This window comes from Budorcas taxicolor, chromosome 10 (genome assembly GCF_023091745.1).
Source record: "Budorcas taxicolor isolate Tak-1 chromosome 10, Takin1.1, whole genome shotgun sequence".
Lineage (NCBI taxonomy): Eukaryota > Metazoa > Chordata > Mammalia > Artiodactyla > Bovidae > Budorcas > Budorcas taxicolor.
The window spans coordinates 24422766-24440001 of NC_068919.1; the positions used below are offsets into that span (position 1 = coordinate 24422766).

The window sequence follows — 17236 nt, forward strand, 5'->3', positions numbered from 1 at the left end:
CTCACCTAGATATATACTCAAGAGAAATACGTGCACAGAAAAACTTACTAATGTTTATAGCAGCATTATTCATAATAGCCAAAAAATGGAAACAATTCAAATATCCAACAGTTGAATGGATATAATGTAGTATGTTCACATAATGGAATATTACTTAGCAATAAAATGGGATGTGGTATTGACATATGCTAAAACATACGAACCATGAAAAAATATTATGTCCATAATAGACAAATCCTTAGGGACAGATGAGATTAGTGGTTGCTAGGACTGAGAGGAGGTGGATAATTATTGCTAATGGGTTTTGGGGGGGAGAGATAAAAATTTCTAAAATTAGATTGTGATGGTTGTGTAACTGAATACACTGAAAACCACTGAATTTTACACTTAAAGTTGGTGAATTGTATATGAATTTTGTCTCAGAAAGCTATTTTAAAAATAGAGTAAGTAATTACAGTAAGGTTGCCAAGTATATATGTACCTAAAACTTTGAATTTCCATGAGGAAAAAATTATGTGTATCTTGGATATATTCCTGTTGTGCTCATATGAAAAGAAAATAACCAAATTATCTACTCTGCCTTTCAGAAAGGAGAAGATGAGTATGCCAATGTTGATGCCATTGTTGTATCAGTGGGTGTTGATGAAGAAATTGTTTATGCTAAATCAACTGCCTTACAGGTGAGAAGTTTACAGCAGTGTTTAGCCCTGAGAGTCATTGAATCAGCTACTGTTCAGTATGGTAGCCACTAGCCGCATTAAAATTTAAGCTCCTCAGTCCTCAGTCTCAAGTACTCTGTAGTGGCTATCGTGATAAACAGAGGATGTGTAGAATAGTTCTTTCACAAAAAGTTCGGTAAACATTACTGACTAATCTCATTTCATTGGAATCTATATCCAGGTTCTCACACTACAAGATTATTTTGAAGTTAATTCCAGATACTTTATTTTAGACATATAAATATATTGATTTTTTTTGTATCTGTTCACACTTGTCTTTTCCCATAGACATGGCTCTTTGGTTATGAACTAACTGATACTATCATGGTATTCTGTGATGACAAAATCATCTTTATGGCCAGCAAGAAAAAAGTGGAGTTCTTGAAACAGATTGCCAACACTAAGGGCAATGAGAATGCTAACGGAGCCCCTGCTATCACACTACTCGTACGAGAAAAGGTCAGAACAGACAAAGAATTCGTCATAAATAAGAAAGAATGTTTTAAAGTGGTAAACAGAAAAGCCTCCTAGGAATTCAGAAATACAAGGGGAAGATTTTAGCTAACTGTCATTTGTTAGAAAGATAGAAAAGAGTTCAATAATCCTATCAGTTTGCAGTAACACAAATGGGTAATGAAATTATGGTGAAAACTAACTATCCATGCTTGAGGATACTTCTCTTAGTATCTTAATTAGGACAAAAATCTTTAAATATCCTTAAGGAAAGGTATATCTCATTTCCAATTTTTATCAAATGTAATCTTTTTTTCTTGCCCACCTGACAAAGATTTCTTTTCAGAATGTTGTTCACCTTTGTATTTCAGTTTCTTAGCTCTTCCTGAAGTAAAGAATAGTCTTCTCAGCTTATGTGGCACTTCACTTAAACATATAAATATATCCAAAGAAATTTTGTGTAAACTTTTGGTATACTACAGTCTTCCCTAAATAAATAGGTAGGAAAAGGGGAGATAGAATTTATTTCTTTCCATAGTTTAGAATATTCTCTACCTAGTCCTAGTAGAACATAGATGTCTAATTCTTAAACTAAACCCCTGTTTTCTCCCTGTGGCACTGACAGAATGAAAGTAACAAGAGCAGCTTTGACAAAATGATTGAAGCCATTAAAGAAAGCAAGAATGGCAAGAAGATTGGAGTGTTCAGCAAAGACAAATTTCCAGGAGAGTTCATGAAGAGCTGGAACGACTGCCTCAACAAAGAGGGTTTTGACAAAGTAAGAATATTCTGGAAACAAGCACATTGAGAGTTGAGAAGACAAAATTGTGAGGGGCTTTCACAGCTGATATTGCAGAGACTTTGTTTTGAGAAAGCCGCATATTCATTCACATTTCCATTTTCAGTTCCTGTTGCTGAGTGGTTAACCAATTCACTTTTCAGTTAGGAGTGAGGCATTCAGGAGACAGTTCAGCTACTCTGGAGGGAAATTGAGGAAAATCTGTTGTCCAAAAAACTTTTTTTCTTTTCTGTCTTCCTTCTCCAGCCTTTACAGAAATCTCAAGAGAGGCATTTACATTTACACTTTAAATGATGTGTTAGTTCATTGCCTGTTAGAATACACCAATGACCTGGTAAAGCGTTCTTTCAGATGTTTATTCAATCCAAGAAGAGAATATTTAGATATTCTGCAAACCGCTGATAGTTTGCTAAATAACCAGACATAGTCACTGATAATATTTGAACTGGGGGAGAGAGATTTCTTTAGCAGTTCTGTGTCTGCATGTTAGGAACTGTTTATCCGTTTGACTGCAGATAGACATCAGTGCAGTTGTGGCCTATACCATTGCTGTAAAGGAGGATGGAGAACTCAATCTAATGAAGAAAGCAGCTAGCATCACCTCTGAGGTCTTCAACAAATTCTTCAAGGAAAGAGTCATGGAAATAGTTGATGCAGATGAGGTAAATTGGGGGTGGGAGTGTCTTTTCACTGTTATAATGAAGTAAGTCCCTCCCATGCAGTGTTTTTTAGGTTGTGTTGAGCTTCCTTTGGTAGATTAAAGTTGGTGGTGTGTACTTGTGCCAGCTCTCTTTGAGAATAACTATAAACGTCCACTGTAGTTTCTGGAGCCTACCCAGTATGTCACTTGAGAATTCTTTGAATAGCTGCAAATTCCACATATTCTCTAAATTTGCTTTTGCGTGTACACCAGTGTGTTATCTGGTACATAAACCACTTCATAAGACTACTTTGGCATCCTATATGATATCAGGATACATGTTGTTTTCAAATGGTCATGTCCAAAAACCCAGCACCGTTCTGCCACCCTATAGTAAGTATTGTTTTATTTCTGGGTATTTTTATAGAAAGTTCGACACAGCAAACTGGCTGAGTCAGTGGAAAAGGCCATAGAAGAGAAAAAATACCTTGCTGGGGCAGACCCTTCTACTGTGGAAATGTGTTACCCTCCTATCATTCAGAGTGGTGGCAACTATAACCTCAAGTTCAGTGTGGTGAGGTGAGTATGAGAATTTCAAAATATAAAACAACCGGAGCACTTCAGCCTTTGGCCTGTTTTTTCTTAGACTCATTCTGGGATTCAAAAAAATAGGAAGAAAAAGAATAACCATTAGCCTGCCTCCTGCATTATCTTCTTGTCTTATTCTGTGTATAGTTTAATTTATTTCACATAGTTATTCATTTCTTACTTGAGTATTTGATTGTAAGCATTTTCCAGATGACTAAAAATGACAAGAAAAAAATGCAAAACATGTTTAAAAAATAAAAATCTTGCTAGATATATCATAATTATTCCCCTTCTAATTTTTAAAAATACTGTAAAGAATGCTATTCATCGGGGCTGGTGGAAAGGTGATGGCTTACCATCATACTGTTCGATTATAATGCATAAAATTCAGTATAACTTTTGCATATTTGGGATACAACTTTCCAGAGCCTTTATAAACTGACGTGGTTTAAAAAAAAAAAATGTTTAGGTCATTTTTTCTACTTCAGCTTTGGGATATAGCAGGTCAAAATTGTGATTACAGATGTGTATGCCAGGTATGGTAAGGACTTCACAAGTTTGTGTAATGAGATGCTTTCTCCCTGTGGTCTCTAGTGACAAGAACCATATGCATTTTGGGGCCATTACCTGTGCCATGGGTATTCGCTTCAAGTCTTACTGCTCCAACCTTGTTCGCACTTTGATGGTTGATCCTTCTCAGGAGGTTCAAGAAAATTACAACTTTTTGCTTCAGCTGCAAGAGGAGCTGTTAAAGGAACTAAGACATGGTAATGTGTGCCTTAGATAAGGTTTAGAAATTGTGTAACAAAAATGTAGCATTTGTGGGACTGTTTATCCCTGAGGCTCTTGTACTGTAAATAGAATTAGATTTTACTAACCTCCAATCATCCTACCATTTAGTTCTTCAATGTACTTTTCTTTTATGCAGGAATGGTTACTGTGGTTCTATATTGATGTTCACAGAAACCTCTGACTGATTAGGACTCTGTGTTCAGATCTTCATAAAATACCATGCTCTTACTACTTTTCTTTAGAAAGTTCTGAGAAGTAGTATCTCTCCTGACAGACTACGTAATGTTAATCCTATATTGAATGAATACCAGGAATCTTAGTTTGAGAGCAGAACTAACTTGGCAACCCTGCTAAGCAAGCTACTGTCTACTTAAAAGGAGAGCATTTGGCACCTCTTTTGCCTTGAGACTCCTCACTCCCAGTTGGCTAAATGGGACTTCATGTTTGCCACCTTTAAACAACTTTGTAAGTCCACTTAAAGTTTCCCAGAGCTTCCCAACACCATTCCCTCCTGATACCTCAGGTCAATCTTGAGAAATCCAACTGGCAATCCATAGTCCTTGTTCAGTGAGAATAAAAACTCCTCTGAGGCTATAGTATTTGAACTACTCTGGCTTGAAATACATATTCATATCCTAAACCTTGAAAAATTAAGTCCAGCATTCTTCCAATTTACCCGTTCAGTAGTCTTGTTTTTCAAAATGTATAGTACATTTAATGTAATGCCATTTATCAACTCTTAAATTATTTCACTGAGACCAACTAGGGTTCCACAGTCCCCCTGGAGTGATTCTCAGTGTAATTAAAGAATGACTAGGTGGATTGTTTCTTAAAATGCACATTTCTAAGCCCTACCAGCCCTGCAACTGTATTCCTTATTGTGTGTTTTGAGAAACCCTGCTTTAGGTGACTTAACGAGTAAAAATAATGTTGATTTTAAAAATGTGATTCGTGGTTTTTTCCTGAAAGATACTTTAATGTCCCATCTGTCTTGTCATTAGGTGTGAAGATATGTGATGTATATAATGCTGTCATGGATGTGGTTAAAAAGCAGAAGCCAGAGCTGCTGAACAAAATTACCAAAAACCTAGGGTAAGATGCTGTGATATACATTGTCACTGTGTCAGTTTTCATGAGTGGCAGTCATGATGATTCAACCAATGTTTGTGGACTATTCAACTTAACTGTGTGCCAGACACATTATGTTATCAGAGAATGTATGTAAGTTCATGGAGATCTTTTTAGACCAATGTTGTAGATGTTTCAGGGTTAAATTACAAATGTGAAGAGGCATTACATACAATATTTCCTCTCTTAGAACACCTCAATTCATATTTGCAAAATAAGCACTCTGAGATATCCCGCTATTTAAACTCTTAAAGTTTTTTTTTTCTCCAGTGTTTCTCAAGTGTATTTGATCATTGAACACCTAGATATACTACTAACATATTATAGAACCGAAGACATTTGAGAAACAAAAGTTCTAGGCAGGCTCCTTAGATGAAGCTAGTTGGGATATATTATTTCTGGATTTCTGTGATGGACAAGAGGAAATACATTGACCTATACCGAGTTTTGGCCTAGGAGACTTAGTAAATCCAGTTATCAGTATTCTATTAGAAATTATCTCTTATTCCAGTTGTTATATGTTCTTGATAGTGTGCCCTTTAACAGCTCCTCAGTAGTGGCAAATTACTCAGCTTGTTTGCCTGCCTTACCTTGAAAATTAAAATAGGATATAGTGTACCTGACTCAGGTTAGAGGCCTCTTAGCTTATTGTTGAAGTTTCCTTCATTTCTTTTTTAGGTTTGGAATGGGCATTGAATTCCGTGAAGGTTCTTTAGTAATTAATAGTAAAAATCAGTACAAACTAAAGAAAGGTGAGTTTTACAGGCATACATTAGAAAAATGTATGCCTTTTAAAATACTTTACCTTAGTTTCATCTCCCTCTATTCTGTATAAAATCACACTTCAAACTTTCACAGTCATTCACTGATTCCTGTTTTGCTGGTTTAGGGATGGTTTTCAGCATCAATTTGGGATTCTCAGATTTGACTAACAAGGAAGGGAAGAAACCAGAAGAGAAAACCTATGCCCTGTTCATTGGAGACACAGTGCTTGTGGATGAGGTATATATTGCTTCTTTCATGAATTGAATATTGAAGTGCATTTTTAACCCTATGGTTCCCCTTCCCTTTTTTTAAATGAAAGTATAGTTGATTTTTCCAGTAGTCATGTATGGATGTGAGCGTTGGGCCATAACAAAAGCTGAGTGCTGAAGTATTGATGCTTTCAAACTGTGGTGTTGAAGATTCTTGAGAATCCCTTGGACTGCAAGTAGGTCAAACCAGTCAATTCTAAAGGAAATCAATCCTGAACGTTCATTAGAAGGACTGACGCTGCAGCTCCAATACTTTGGCCACCTGATGCAAAGATCCGACTTACTAGAAAAGATCCCGATGCTGGGAAAGATTGAAGGCAGGAGGAGAAGGAGATGACAGAGGACGAGATGGTTGGATGGCATCACCGACTTAATGGACATGAGTTTGAGCAAGCTCCGGGAGATGGTGAAAGACAGGGAAACCTGGCGTGCTGCAGCCCATGGGGTCGCAAAGAGTCGGACGTGACTGAGGAACTGAACAACAACAAATAGTTGATTTACAATATCATGTTAGTTTCAGGTGTATGGTAGAATGATTCAGTTTATATATATATATATATATATTCATATTATTTTCCATTTTAAGTTATTAGAAGATACTGAGTATATTTCCATGTGCTACATAGTAAATCCTTATTTACTATTTATTGCTTGTCTTTGTTACGTGGTGTTTTTTCTTTTTATCATTTGTTAAATGCTAGCTAAGGGGAATTAGAGATGTCTATGAAAGCCTGACCTAGTACAGCCAGGAAAACAGATTGTTTAAACAAACTCTATCACACTGTGGCTTGAACCTTGATTATGATACTATCAGAAACTGATTCTATGACAGAGCTGATTTTTTTTTCTTTTGTAATAGCTTTAACAGTTTATATACCATGCAATTAACGTGTACAATTGTGACTTTTATTATGTTTACAGTTAATGCAACTGTCGCCATAGTCTAGTTTTAGAACATCTTCATCACCTCAGAAAGAAACCCTGTGCCCACTAGCAGTCACTCCTCATTTCCCTCCCAGGCCAGGACAGTGGGAGGGAATCTTTTTCTAAGGATTTGCCTTTTCTGAGCATTTAGGGGTTTTTTGTGACTGGTTTCTTTAACTTAGCAGGAACTGATATATTTTTATTTTGCCACTTTATTTTTAAATAGAAGAATAATTGCTTCACAGAACTTTGTTGTTTTCTGTCAAACATCAACAAGAATCAGCCATAGGTACATCCTGTCCCCTTCTTCCCGAACCTCCCTCCCATCTGTTTCCCCATCCCACCCTTCTATATCGTCACAGAGTCCCTGTTGATTCTTAATGGTAGTAAATATTTCAGTGTTCTTATATGGACACATTTATACATTAATTCATTGAATTCTTATAATAATTCTATGAAATAGATACTCTTATCCAAATATGTAGATAAAGCAACTGAGGCACAGAAAAGTATATGTACCTTGCCAGATGTCACAGAGCTCAAAAGTGAGTGAGCCAGGTTTCAAATCAAGCCACTATTCTTACTCATTATCCCATTGTTGCCTCCCAAATTGCAGTTCCTAATGTGCATTTGGGAAGATAACTGGTTTTATGTGTTGTCAAAGACTTTTTTAGGGCCAGAAGATTCAAAGCATGGCCCAGCTAGTTACTGGGTTTGAAAGTGAAAGTATGTCATTTAAATGCTCTTAGAGATGTCTCACTTCCTCTTTGTATTCCAGGATGGTCCAGCTACTGTTCTCACTTCTGTGAAGAAGAAAGTGAAGAACGTAGGGATTTTTCTAAAGGTAAGAAGAAGATAAAAATGAGTGGTGAAAAGTTTGCTACAATGAAGAAGTAAATAATAATGGCTAACATAATTAAGATTTGAGTTTCTGATGATGATTTTTTTCCCTCCATAGAATGAAGATGAGGAAGAAGAGGAAGAGGAGAAAGATGAAGCTGAGGACCTGTTGGGAAGAGGTTCCAGAGCAGCTTTACTTACAGAAAGAACACGAGTAAGTTTACTGTTTGAAAACTACTTTGATTTCCTGTTTGTCATGGTTCACAGGTCCTGATAACTTCGGTTTTCCCTTCTTTAGAATGAGATGACTGCAGAAGAGAAGCGAAGAGCCCATCAAAAAGAACTGGCAGCTCAGCTCAATGAGGAAGCAAAGAGGCGATTAACTGAACAGAAAGGGGAACAGCAGATTCAGAAGTAAGACTTTGGATGGAGTAGTGAGATTGTCTTAGGGTTATATGTGATTTGCAGAAATTTCTCAAGAACATTTTTTTATTCCCACTCCAGAGCTCGTAAATCTAATGTGTCCTATAAAAACCCATCTTTGATGCCTAAGGAACCACACATTCGGGAAATGAAGATCTATATTGATAAAAAATACGAGACTGTAATAATGCCTGTGTTTGGCATTGCGACACCTTTTCACATTGCCACAATCAAGGTACTGACGTTGAATCAGGCTTCATTCGATAATTCCTTCAAATAATTGTGCTTACCATAGATGACTGTCCTGACTGCATGTCTCTCCTGTTCTGTGCTCCTACTGACTCTACCTTTCCCATGTTACTGACTCCCCAACCCCACTCCCTAATCTCCTGCTGTCATTTTCCTTCCTTCCCTGTTTGCACTTTGGAGAAAGTTAAATGACCTAGTCTATAATCATACTTTGCTTGTTTGTCTTTGAACTTGAAGAACTTTTTAACCTGTTGTCATAAACATGGCACAGGAAAAGAACTTTAGGAACTCAGTGATTCTTTCAGAAACAGCATTTGATCATATAAAAAAATAAGCTAAATATGTAGCTTATTAGTTTTAGAGTAAGGATTACAGGCTAGGTTTAGCTGTCAGTTTGTAACTACTAACTTAATTTTAGCATGTCTATAGCTACTTACCTTCATCTAGGAAAGAAATCTTATTTGTTTGGTTTCTTTGCTAATGCTTTTCCTTTCTTTGAACAGAATATAAGCATGTCTGTGGAAGGAGATTATACTTACTTGCGAATCAACTTCTATTGCCCAGGCAGTGCTCTGGGCAGAAATGAGGGCAACATCTTTCCCAACCCAGAAGCCACTTTTGTCAAGGAAATGTGAGTTCCCAGGGAAACAACCACCCTCAAATCCCTACTGGCCAGAGCAGTACCCTTAGAAACCCAGAGAGTGCTGTGTTCTCCCACATCCTGGTGAATGGTGCCACCTTCCTCAGTGATCCTTGATAAGGAGGATTGCTGTACTAACCTTGTACTGTTTTGAGGTTGGAACCTAATTTAAATCCTCATAAAGATATTTTATCCTCACTTGACATATTTGTTGATAAAATATCAGATGTGTGCTGCACTGGAGTCTGTTCTTAAAGTGAAATAGGATCATTTGGGGACGTTTATGCAGGATTTGAAATAAAGCTGTGACTCCCCCACTCAGTGGATTAGCTATTTATAACATCATCTGTTTAAGAGAGAGGAAGGATTTTTTCATCTTTCCAGACATTATTTCAGCACTCAGTGGTACCTTTTTCTCCTAAAAGGTATTAAGCCAGTTGTTAAACACAGTAATGGGTGTGGGTTAGATGGCATGATGAAATTACATAAGTGCTCCCCCTTTTCTGTAGTACATACCGAGCTTCAAATATGAAGGCACCTGGAGAACAGACAGTTCCAGCCTTGAACCTTCAGAACGCCTTCCGAATTATAAAAGAAGTGCAGAAGCGTTACAAGACTCGGGAAGCGGAAGAGAAAGAGAAGGAGGTGAGCCGGAACAACAGCAAAGTGCCTTTGTGCAAAAGGACACATGAAGGTTTGGGGACATAGAAAGATATGTGAGAATTCACGTTGATTTTCATTCTGCTTAGGGCATTGTGAAACAAGATTCACTGGTGATCAATCTAAACCGGAGTAATCCCAAACTAAAAGATCTGTACATTCGCCCAAACATTGCCCAAAAGAGGATGCAAGGCTCACTGGAGGCCCATGTCAATGGTATGGATGATCTCTCTTGTGCCTGGGCTTTGTCTTTGGAGGCACATCTGTAGTAATGACAGACCAGATAACATAGTAGGAAGTGCTGGGAGGAGTCTGCTTTGACATGCTCTGTGGCCAGAACGAAAGGAAAGCTGTGTACCTTGTTGGCATTCCCTCTGACCCTGTTCACATCAGCCAGAAAAGATGCAGTACCTTTTGGGTTAACCTGATGATGTACCTTGATACTTAGCAGCTTCCTCCATTCCCCCCACCTAGGTTTTCGCTTCACGTCTGTCCGAGGAGACAAAGTGGATATTTTGTACAATAACATCAAGCATGCTTTATTCCAGCCATGTGATGGGGAAATGATTATTGTCTTGCACTTTCACCTCAAGGTATATCTTTCTGTCAGCCAGCTATGAGCTCTTGGGCAAGATCTTACTATCACAGTGTTTCTTTTAAAATAGTGATGAAAAATATCACCTGTCACATAAGATCATTAAGGGCACTGAATAAAATAATGCCTGTAAAGCCCCCAGTGCCTGACATCTCAAAGGTGCTAATCATGTTTGTTCCTTGGTGTGATACATAATGATCTCCAAAACATATAGGTCTGTTCCACATTCCTGTTTCTGAAATAGAAAGTTTTTGCTTTAGACAATTATCAACATAATCTCCAAAGTCCATTCTAATAAGTAGGAATACTTTAAAAAATTTATACTCTTTTATATTCCCAAATGTCATTATTTATGATGACACCTGGAGTGGTTTAACTATTCTTACATAAATGCTATGATTTCTAGTGTAGATATTTTAATATATTCCTGTTTTGTTATTTTTCCTGTGTAGACGTCTTTGCTAAATAAGTCTTAAAATTTCTTCTTTCTACTTTCGATCTTTAGAATGCCATCATGTTTGGGAAGAAGCGGCATACAGATGTGCAGTTCTACACAGAAGTCGGGGAGATCACCACAGACTTGGGGAAACATCAGCATATGCATGACCGAGATGACCTCTATGCTGAGCAGGTGAGATTTGGTATTTTATTTGCAGGGTAGGGAGGTAGGATTCAGGCTTCCCTAGTGTCTCAGCAGTAAAGGAATCCTCCTGCAATACAGGAGACACAGGAGATGTGAGTTCGATCCCTGGGTCAGGAAGATCCCCTGGAGAAAGGCATGGCATCCCACTCCAGTATTCTTGCCTGGAGAATCCCATGGACAGAGGAGCTTAGAAGCAGAGTTGGACACAAAGCGACTGAGCATGAGCTAGGATTCAGCCCAGATCTGAGCTCAGTAATTGTTATATATTTTATAAACCACTCCAGAAACTATGCAGAACTTCTCAAGTATCTGCTGGGATGGTGTAGTATGTTGGCTGTGAAACAGACTTTATTCGTAGGCATAACTATAATTAATTTTAGCAGCCTGTAATAAAGTATCCATGTTAGTATCATAGTTAACAGAATTAAGGACTACAAAAGCACTTCATGGTTTTTGAAGGGATTACTATTAATAAGTAAAGTGATAACTATAGTTAATTCGTATTTCTTCTACAGATGGAAAGAGAAATGAGGCACAAACTGAAAACAGCCTTTAAAAATTTCATTGAAAAAGTAGAGGCTCTAACCAAGGAGGAACTGGAATTTGAAGTGCCTTTTAGGGACTTGGGGTAATGTGTCATCTTCTTTTTGGCCTTCAGAAAAATTAGTTATTCTTCCTTTAATAATAACTTAGCATAACATATCATGTTCTTTTTCCTGTGGACATCCATTATCTCTTGGAAATGTTCAAGGGCTGGGTGAATAGCTAAGACTTGAGAGGCTCCCTCTCTCTGGAAGTGAGTCTCCAGCGAGTGTTCTGGAGTTTTGTTTGGAATGGGAAAGCAGAGGAGCCTGTTGGGACGGCAGCAGTTTCTCTTGCAGTGAACCCCATCTTATGTGAGTCTCTTACTGTCTTTCAGATTTAATGGTGCTCCCTATAGGAGTACCTGCCTCCTTCAGCCTACTAGTAGTGCACTGGTAAATGCTACAGAATGGGTGAGTGTTTCTGACCTCTTTTTAGGAAGAAAATTGTTAGAGAAAAGAAACCAAGGGAGTAGATGTTTTGAAAGCTAGGTCCTTATTATATCTTAGTATTTTAATTTTTTATATTTACTTACCTTAGGTATAAAAATTGAACAAAGATTCTGTAAAAGTCTCTTTAGTTTTTAGAGACAGTTTCTTTGCATAGTTTCCTTAAATGACTTCTCCCTGAGGGAGGCTTTCGATCTTGCAGACCCTTTAACCCAGGCTTCGCGGTATGTTTTATCGCTTTTAGTATTTGCCCCCAAAAAACAAACAAAAGACAGTTTAGTTATCCTTTGTGTGGTAGTTTTAGATCCTGAAAGCATTTGAAAATGCTAGTGTTCTGTGGGAAGTATTTTTATGAAAATAGTTCCTTTCTTCCCTGACAGCCACCTTTCGTGGTAACGTTGGATGAAGTGGAGCTGATTCACTTTGAGCGAGTCCAGTTTCACCTGAAGAACTTTGACATGGTGATTGTCTACAAGGACTACAGCAAGAAAGTGACAATGATCAATGCGATTCCTGTTGCCTCTCTTGACCCCATCAAGGAATGGTTAAAGTAAGTAAACCTCCCAGCAATCTCCTGTCCCATGAACACAGTTTTCTAGACTATGAATGTGGTGTGTTATATGTAAAATCTGTTGGTATACTTAATGAAACTGCCTTTGGGTTGTTACCAACCAGGACTTGAAAATTTGGGATGTTACTTTTTCCTGAATACCCAACAGTAGTTCATGCATGCATGTGAGTGAAGTCACTTCAGTCCTGTCCGACTCCTTGCAACCCATGTGTTCAACACATATCAAGCTTTGGAGCAGAGGCAGGGGGAGGAGAGTAAATGCGCTAGGTTCAGTCAGTTCAGTCACTCAGTCATGTCCAACTCTTTGTGACCCCATGGACTGAAGCATGCCAGGCTTCCGTGTCCATCACCAACTCCTGGAGCTTGCTCAAACTGCATGTCCATCAAGTCGGTGATGCCATCCAACCATCTCATCCTCTGTTGTCCCCTTTTGCCTTCGATCTTTCCCAGCATCAGAGTCTTTTCCAATGAGTCAGTTCTTCTCATCAGGTGGCCAAAGTATTGGAGTTTCAGCTTCTGCATCAGTCATTCCAGTGAATATTCAGGGTTGATTTCCTTTAGGATTGACTGGTTTGATCTACTTGGAGTCCAGGGGAGTCTCAAGAGTCTTCTCCAACACCACAGTTCAAAAGCGTCAATTCTTAGGCACTCAGCTTTCTTTATAGTCCAATTCTCACATCCATACATGACTACTGGAAAAACCATAGCTTTGACTATACAGACCTTTGTTGACAAAGTAATATCTCTGCTTTTTAATATGCTTTCTAGGTTAGTCAGCTTTTCACCCAGGGAACAAGCATCTTTTAATTTCATGGCTGCTGTCACCATCTGCAGTGATTTTGGTGCCCAAGGAAACAAAGTCTAACACTGTTTACACTGTTTCCCCATCTGTTTGCCATGAAGTGATGGGACTAGATGCCATCATCTTAGTTTTCTGAATGTTGAGCTTTAAGCCAACTTTTTCACTCTCCTCTTTCACTTTCATCAAGAGGCTTTTCATTTCTTCCTCAGTTTCTGCACTGGGTTAGAATCACTGAATTAAGGGCAAGATCTCTGGGCTTTCCTCCTAGCTCTGCTCTGGACTAAGAGTCTAAGTCTGCCTAAGACTGCCTTCTTTAAATGGAGAGTACTCAGAAAGTTAATATGATACAGAAGAGGCTGCATGTGACCTTGCATATGCTTAAGTCTGTTGTTGATCAACTAAGTTTCAAATGAACTAGTATTAACTGAACAACCACTCTCTGCTTAAGTCATTGGCTGTGTAAGGGTGGCTTTAGCCCCTGCATTATCTTCACTGGCTATGTGTTCATGCTAAGTTGCTTCAGTCATGTCTGACTCTGCAACCCTATGGACTATAGCCTACCACGCCCCTCTGTTCATGGGATTGTCCAGGCAAGAATACTGGAGTGGGTTGCCATGCCCTCCTCCAGGGGATCATCCCAACCCAGGAATCGAACCCGTGTCTCTTAGGTCTCCTGCATTGGCAGGTGGATTCTTTACCGCTACTGCCACTGAGTATCAGAGTCTGAGATCTTTTTTGACTACTTGATGGATGTATAAAATTTCTTACTAGTTCTCTGTTTTTACTAAAACATGAGATACAATGTATATTTATTTTAACTTTTACCTTTCACATACTTACACTTCAGCTAAAAGAATTCCTCATAGATATGCCAGAACCCCAATAAAAAGGGAGATGTCACTTTGTGGGAAAAGTGTGAGGCATGTGTGTCCATGAGTATAGTTTGCTCTGCCCTGCTTCCTCCTTCCAGTTGTCTGTAGGGGGAGGCACTGCAAATATAAAACTTCTCTTAAGAAATGGTTGAAAGAGCTAAAAATAGCCTGTGCGAAAGATCCAACTTTATAATTTGCATGAGGGTTTTCCTTGAAAACATTTGCAGGTAAGTAACATGGTATCAAAAATATTTATAGATTTGTGTGACTATTTTTGGCTGTGCTAGGTCTTCGTTACTGCATAGGTTTTTGTCTAGTTTCAGTGAGTAGGGACTGCTCTAGTTGAGGTGTGCGACCTTCTCATTGCAGTGGCTCCTCTTAACTCCGGAGCCCGCCCATGCTTCAGTAGTTGCGGCTCCCATGCTCTAGAGTACAGGCCCAGTAGTTGTAGTGCATGGGCTTACTTGCCCACAGCATGTGGGATCTTCCTGGATGAGGGATTGAACCCGTGTCTCCTGCATTGGCAGGCAGATTCTTTACCACTGATTCTTTACCACCAGGGAATCCCCTGTATGATTTTTTTAAATCCTCTTTATTGAGGTACAATTTACATGTAATAAAATTCATCAATTTAAGTATATGATTTGATGAATTATAACAACTGTATATAGTCTTGTATCTACCATCATGATGGGGACATGGAACGTTCCCTTCACTCCCCAGAGTCCTCCTGCCCTGTTGGAGTCGATCCTCTCCCTTTAGCCTTGTCACTGTTTTCTGTCACTGTGCAGTTTGCTTCATCTAGAATTTCACATAAATGGAATTATACAAGTATGCAGTGTTTTGTATCTTTTTTATCTTTCACTTGGCATAATGCTTTTGAAATTTACTCAAGGTGTTGTACACATCATTGGCATACTCCTTTTTATTACAGAGGAGTTCCCCATTGTATGGACAGTCTCTGCTTTATTTACCTATCTACCAGTTAATAGACATTAGGATTGTTTCCCTTTGGGGACTCTTAGGAATAGCTGCTATAAACACTATGTACAGGTTTTTGTATGGACATACATTTTCATTTCTCTTGGATAAATGACCTAAGAGTGGGATTGCTGTGTCATATGGTTTATGGTTAAGTATATGTTTAGCTTTATAAGAAACTACCAAATCTTTTGCCAGAGTGGCTGGAAAACGTGTAGTATGGGAGAACTGTAGTTGCTCCACATCCTCAACAACACGGGTTTATCGGTCTTTTCATTATTGGCCGTTGTGGTGGGCGGCTTTCTCATTGTGGTTTCAGTTTGCATTTCCAAGATTACCGGTGATTTTGAGCATTTTTTCATATGCTGTCTGTCATTCTATACTTTGATGAAGTATATTCATGTTTTTTGCCCATGTTAAGAATCAGATTTCTTTACTACTGAATTTTAAGAATTGTTTAGGCTAAATAAAGTCCCTCATCAAATACATTTTACATATATTTTCTTCCAGTAGTTTCTATGGCTTTTCATTTTCTTAAAATATCATTTGAAGATCAAAAGTTAAATTTTCCATGAAAGATGTTTAGTCAACTTTTTCTTTTGTAATTTCTGCTCTTTATGGCTTTATGTAATAAATTTTGCCTAAGCCAAAGTCATAAAACTTTTCTAGAGTTCCATAGGTTTAGGTCTTATATCTGTGATCCATTTTGAGTTAATTTTTTTTTACTGTGGTGTAAGGATGAAGGTTTGTACTTTGTGTATATGTAGCCAGTTATTCTAGCTATCATTTTTTGAAAAGATTATCCCTTACCCATTGAATTACTTGGCATGTTTGTTTAAAAAAAGAATGTGTAGGAGAGACTCTATTTCTGGATAGTGTTTTCTGCTCCATTGGTTTGTGTGTGTTCTTACACTGATCCTGTAGTGAATATTGTGGCTTTATAATGAATCTTGAAGTCAGGTAGTGTAAGTCCTCCCATTTTGTTCCTTTTCAAAGTTGGCTATTACTGACTATTCTACATAAATTCAACTTGTATCTTTCAACGAACTGGTTTATTTTGTCAACTCTAGTATTTGTGCAATACTTTTACCCCTTTCATTCCTAATATTAATAGTTTCCTCTTTTTGTTGGTCAGTCTAGAGGTTTATCCATTTTTATTGAATTTTATTCTCCATCATGAAATGTCCTTTCTTTTTCTAGTAATAGTCCTTGTTTTGAAATCTACATAGTATGATATTACTATAGACTTCTAGCTTTATTAATTTTTAATTTTGTATTGGGGTATAGCCAATTTACAATGTTGTAGTAGTTTCAGGTGAACAGCAAAGGGATTCAGCCATATATATACATGTATCCATTCTACCTCAAACTCCCCTCCCTTATAGGCTGCCATATAATATTGGGCAGAGTTCCATGTGCTATATAGTAGGTCCTTGTTGGTTATCTGTTTTAAATACAGCAGTGTGTCCATGTCTATCCCAAACTCCCTAACTATCCCTTCCCCCGGCAGCCATAATAAGCTTGTTCTCTTAAGTCTGTGAGTCTGTTTTGTAAGTTCATCTGTATCACGTCTTTTTAGATTCCACATATAAAGGGATGTCATATGATATTTCTTTCTCTGACTTGCTTCACTCAGTATGACAATCTCTGGTTGCATCCATGTTGCTGCAAATAGCGTTATTTCATTCTTTTTAATGGCTGAGTGATATTCCATTGTATATATGTACCACATTTTGTCTAGTCCTCTGTCAGTGGACATTGAGGTTGCTTTCATGCCTTGGCTTTTTTTTAATCCATTCTGAGAATATCTACCTTTTAATCTGTGTCTCTTTTGCTGTCTTGCATATAGGGT

General features: G+C 38.0%; 1 protein-coding gene across 1 annotated transcript in view; it reads left to right on the top strand.

Moving 5' to 3' along the window:
• SUPT16H (SPT16 homolog, facilitates chromatin remodeling subunit) overlaps nt 1–17236 on the top strand; it is a 35240-nt gene that overhangs the window by 12159 nt on the left and 5845 nt on the right. Inside the window, exons 2-22 of the mRNA XM_052646506.1 lie at nt 588–680; nt 1008–1178; nt 1798–1950; nt 2487–2633; nt 3039–3190; nt 3794–3966; nt 4993–5083; nt 5798–5871; nt 6009–6121; nt 7856–7921; nt 8036–8131; nt 8216–8331; nt 8422–8575; nt 9093–9220; nt 9739–9874; nt 9979–10105; nt 10364–10482; nt 10990–11115; nt 11643–11755; nt 12047–12122; nt 12539–12708. Of these exons, the coding sequence (XP_052502466.1) occupies nt 588–680; nt 1008–1178; nt 1798–1950; nt 2487–2633; nt 3039–3190; nt 3794–3966; nt 4993–5083; nt 5798–5871; nt 6009–6121; nt 7856–7921; nt 8036–8131; nt 8216–8331; nt 8422–8575; nt 9093–9220; nt 9739–9874; nt 9979–10105; nt 10364–10482; nt 10990–11115; nt 11643–11755; nt 12047–12122; nt 12539–12708 (2594 nt within the window). The remainder of the gene's footprint in view (nt 1–587; nt 681–1007; nt 1179–1797; nt 1951–2486; nt 2634–3038; nt 3191–3793; nt 3967–4992; nt 5084–5797; nt 5872–6008; nt 6122–7855; nt 7922–8035; nt 8132–8215; nt 8332–8421; nt 8576–9092; nt 9221–9738; nt 9875–9978; nt 10106–10363; nt 10483–10989; nt 11116–11642; nt 11756–12046; nt 12123–12538; nt 12709–17236) is intronic.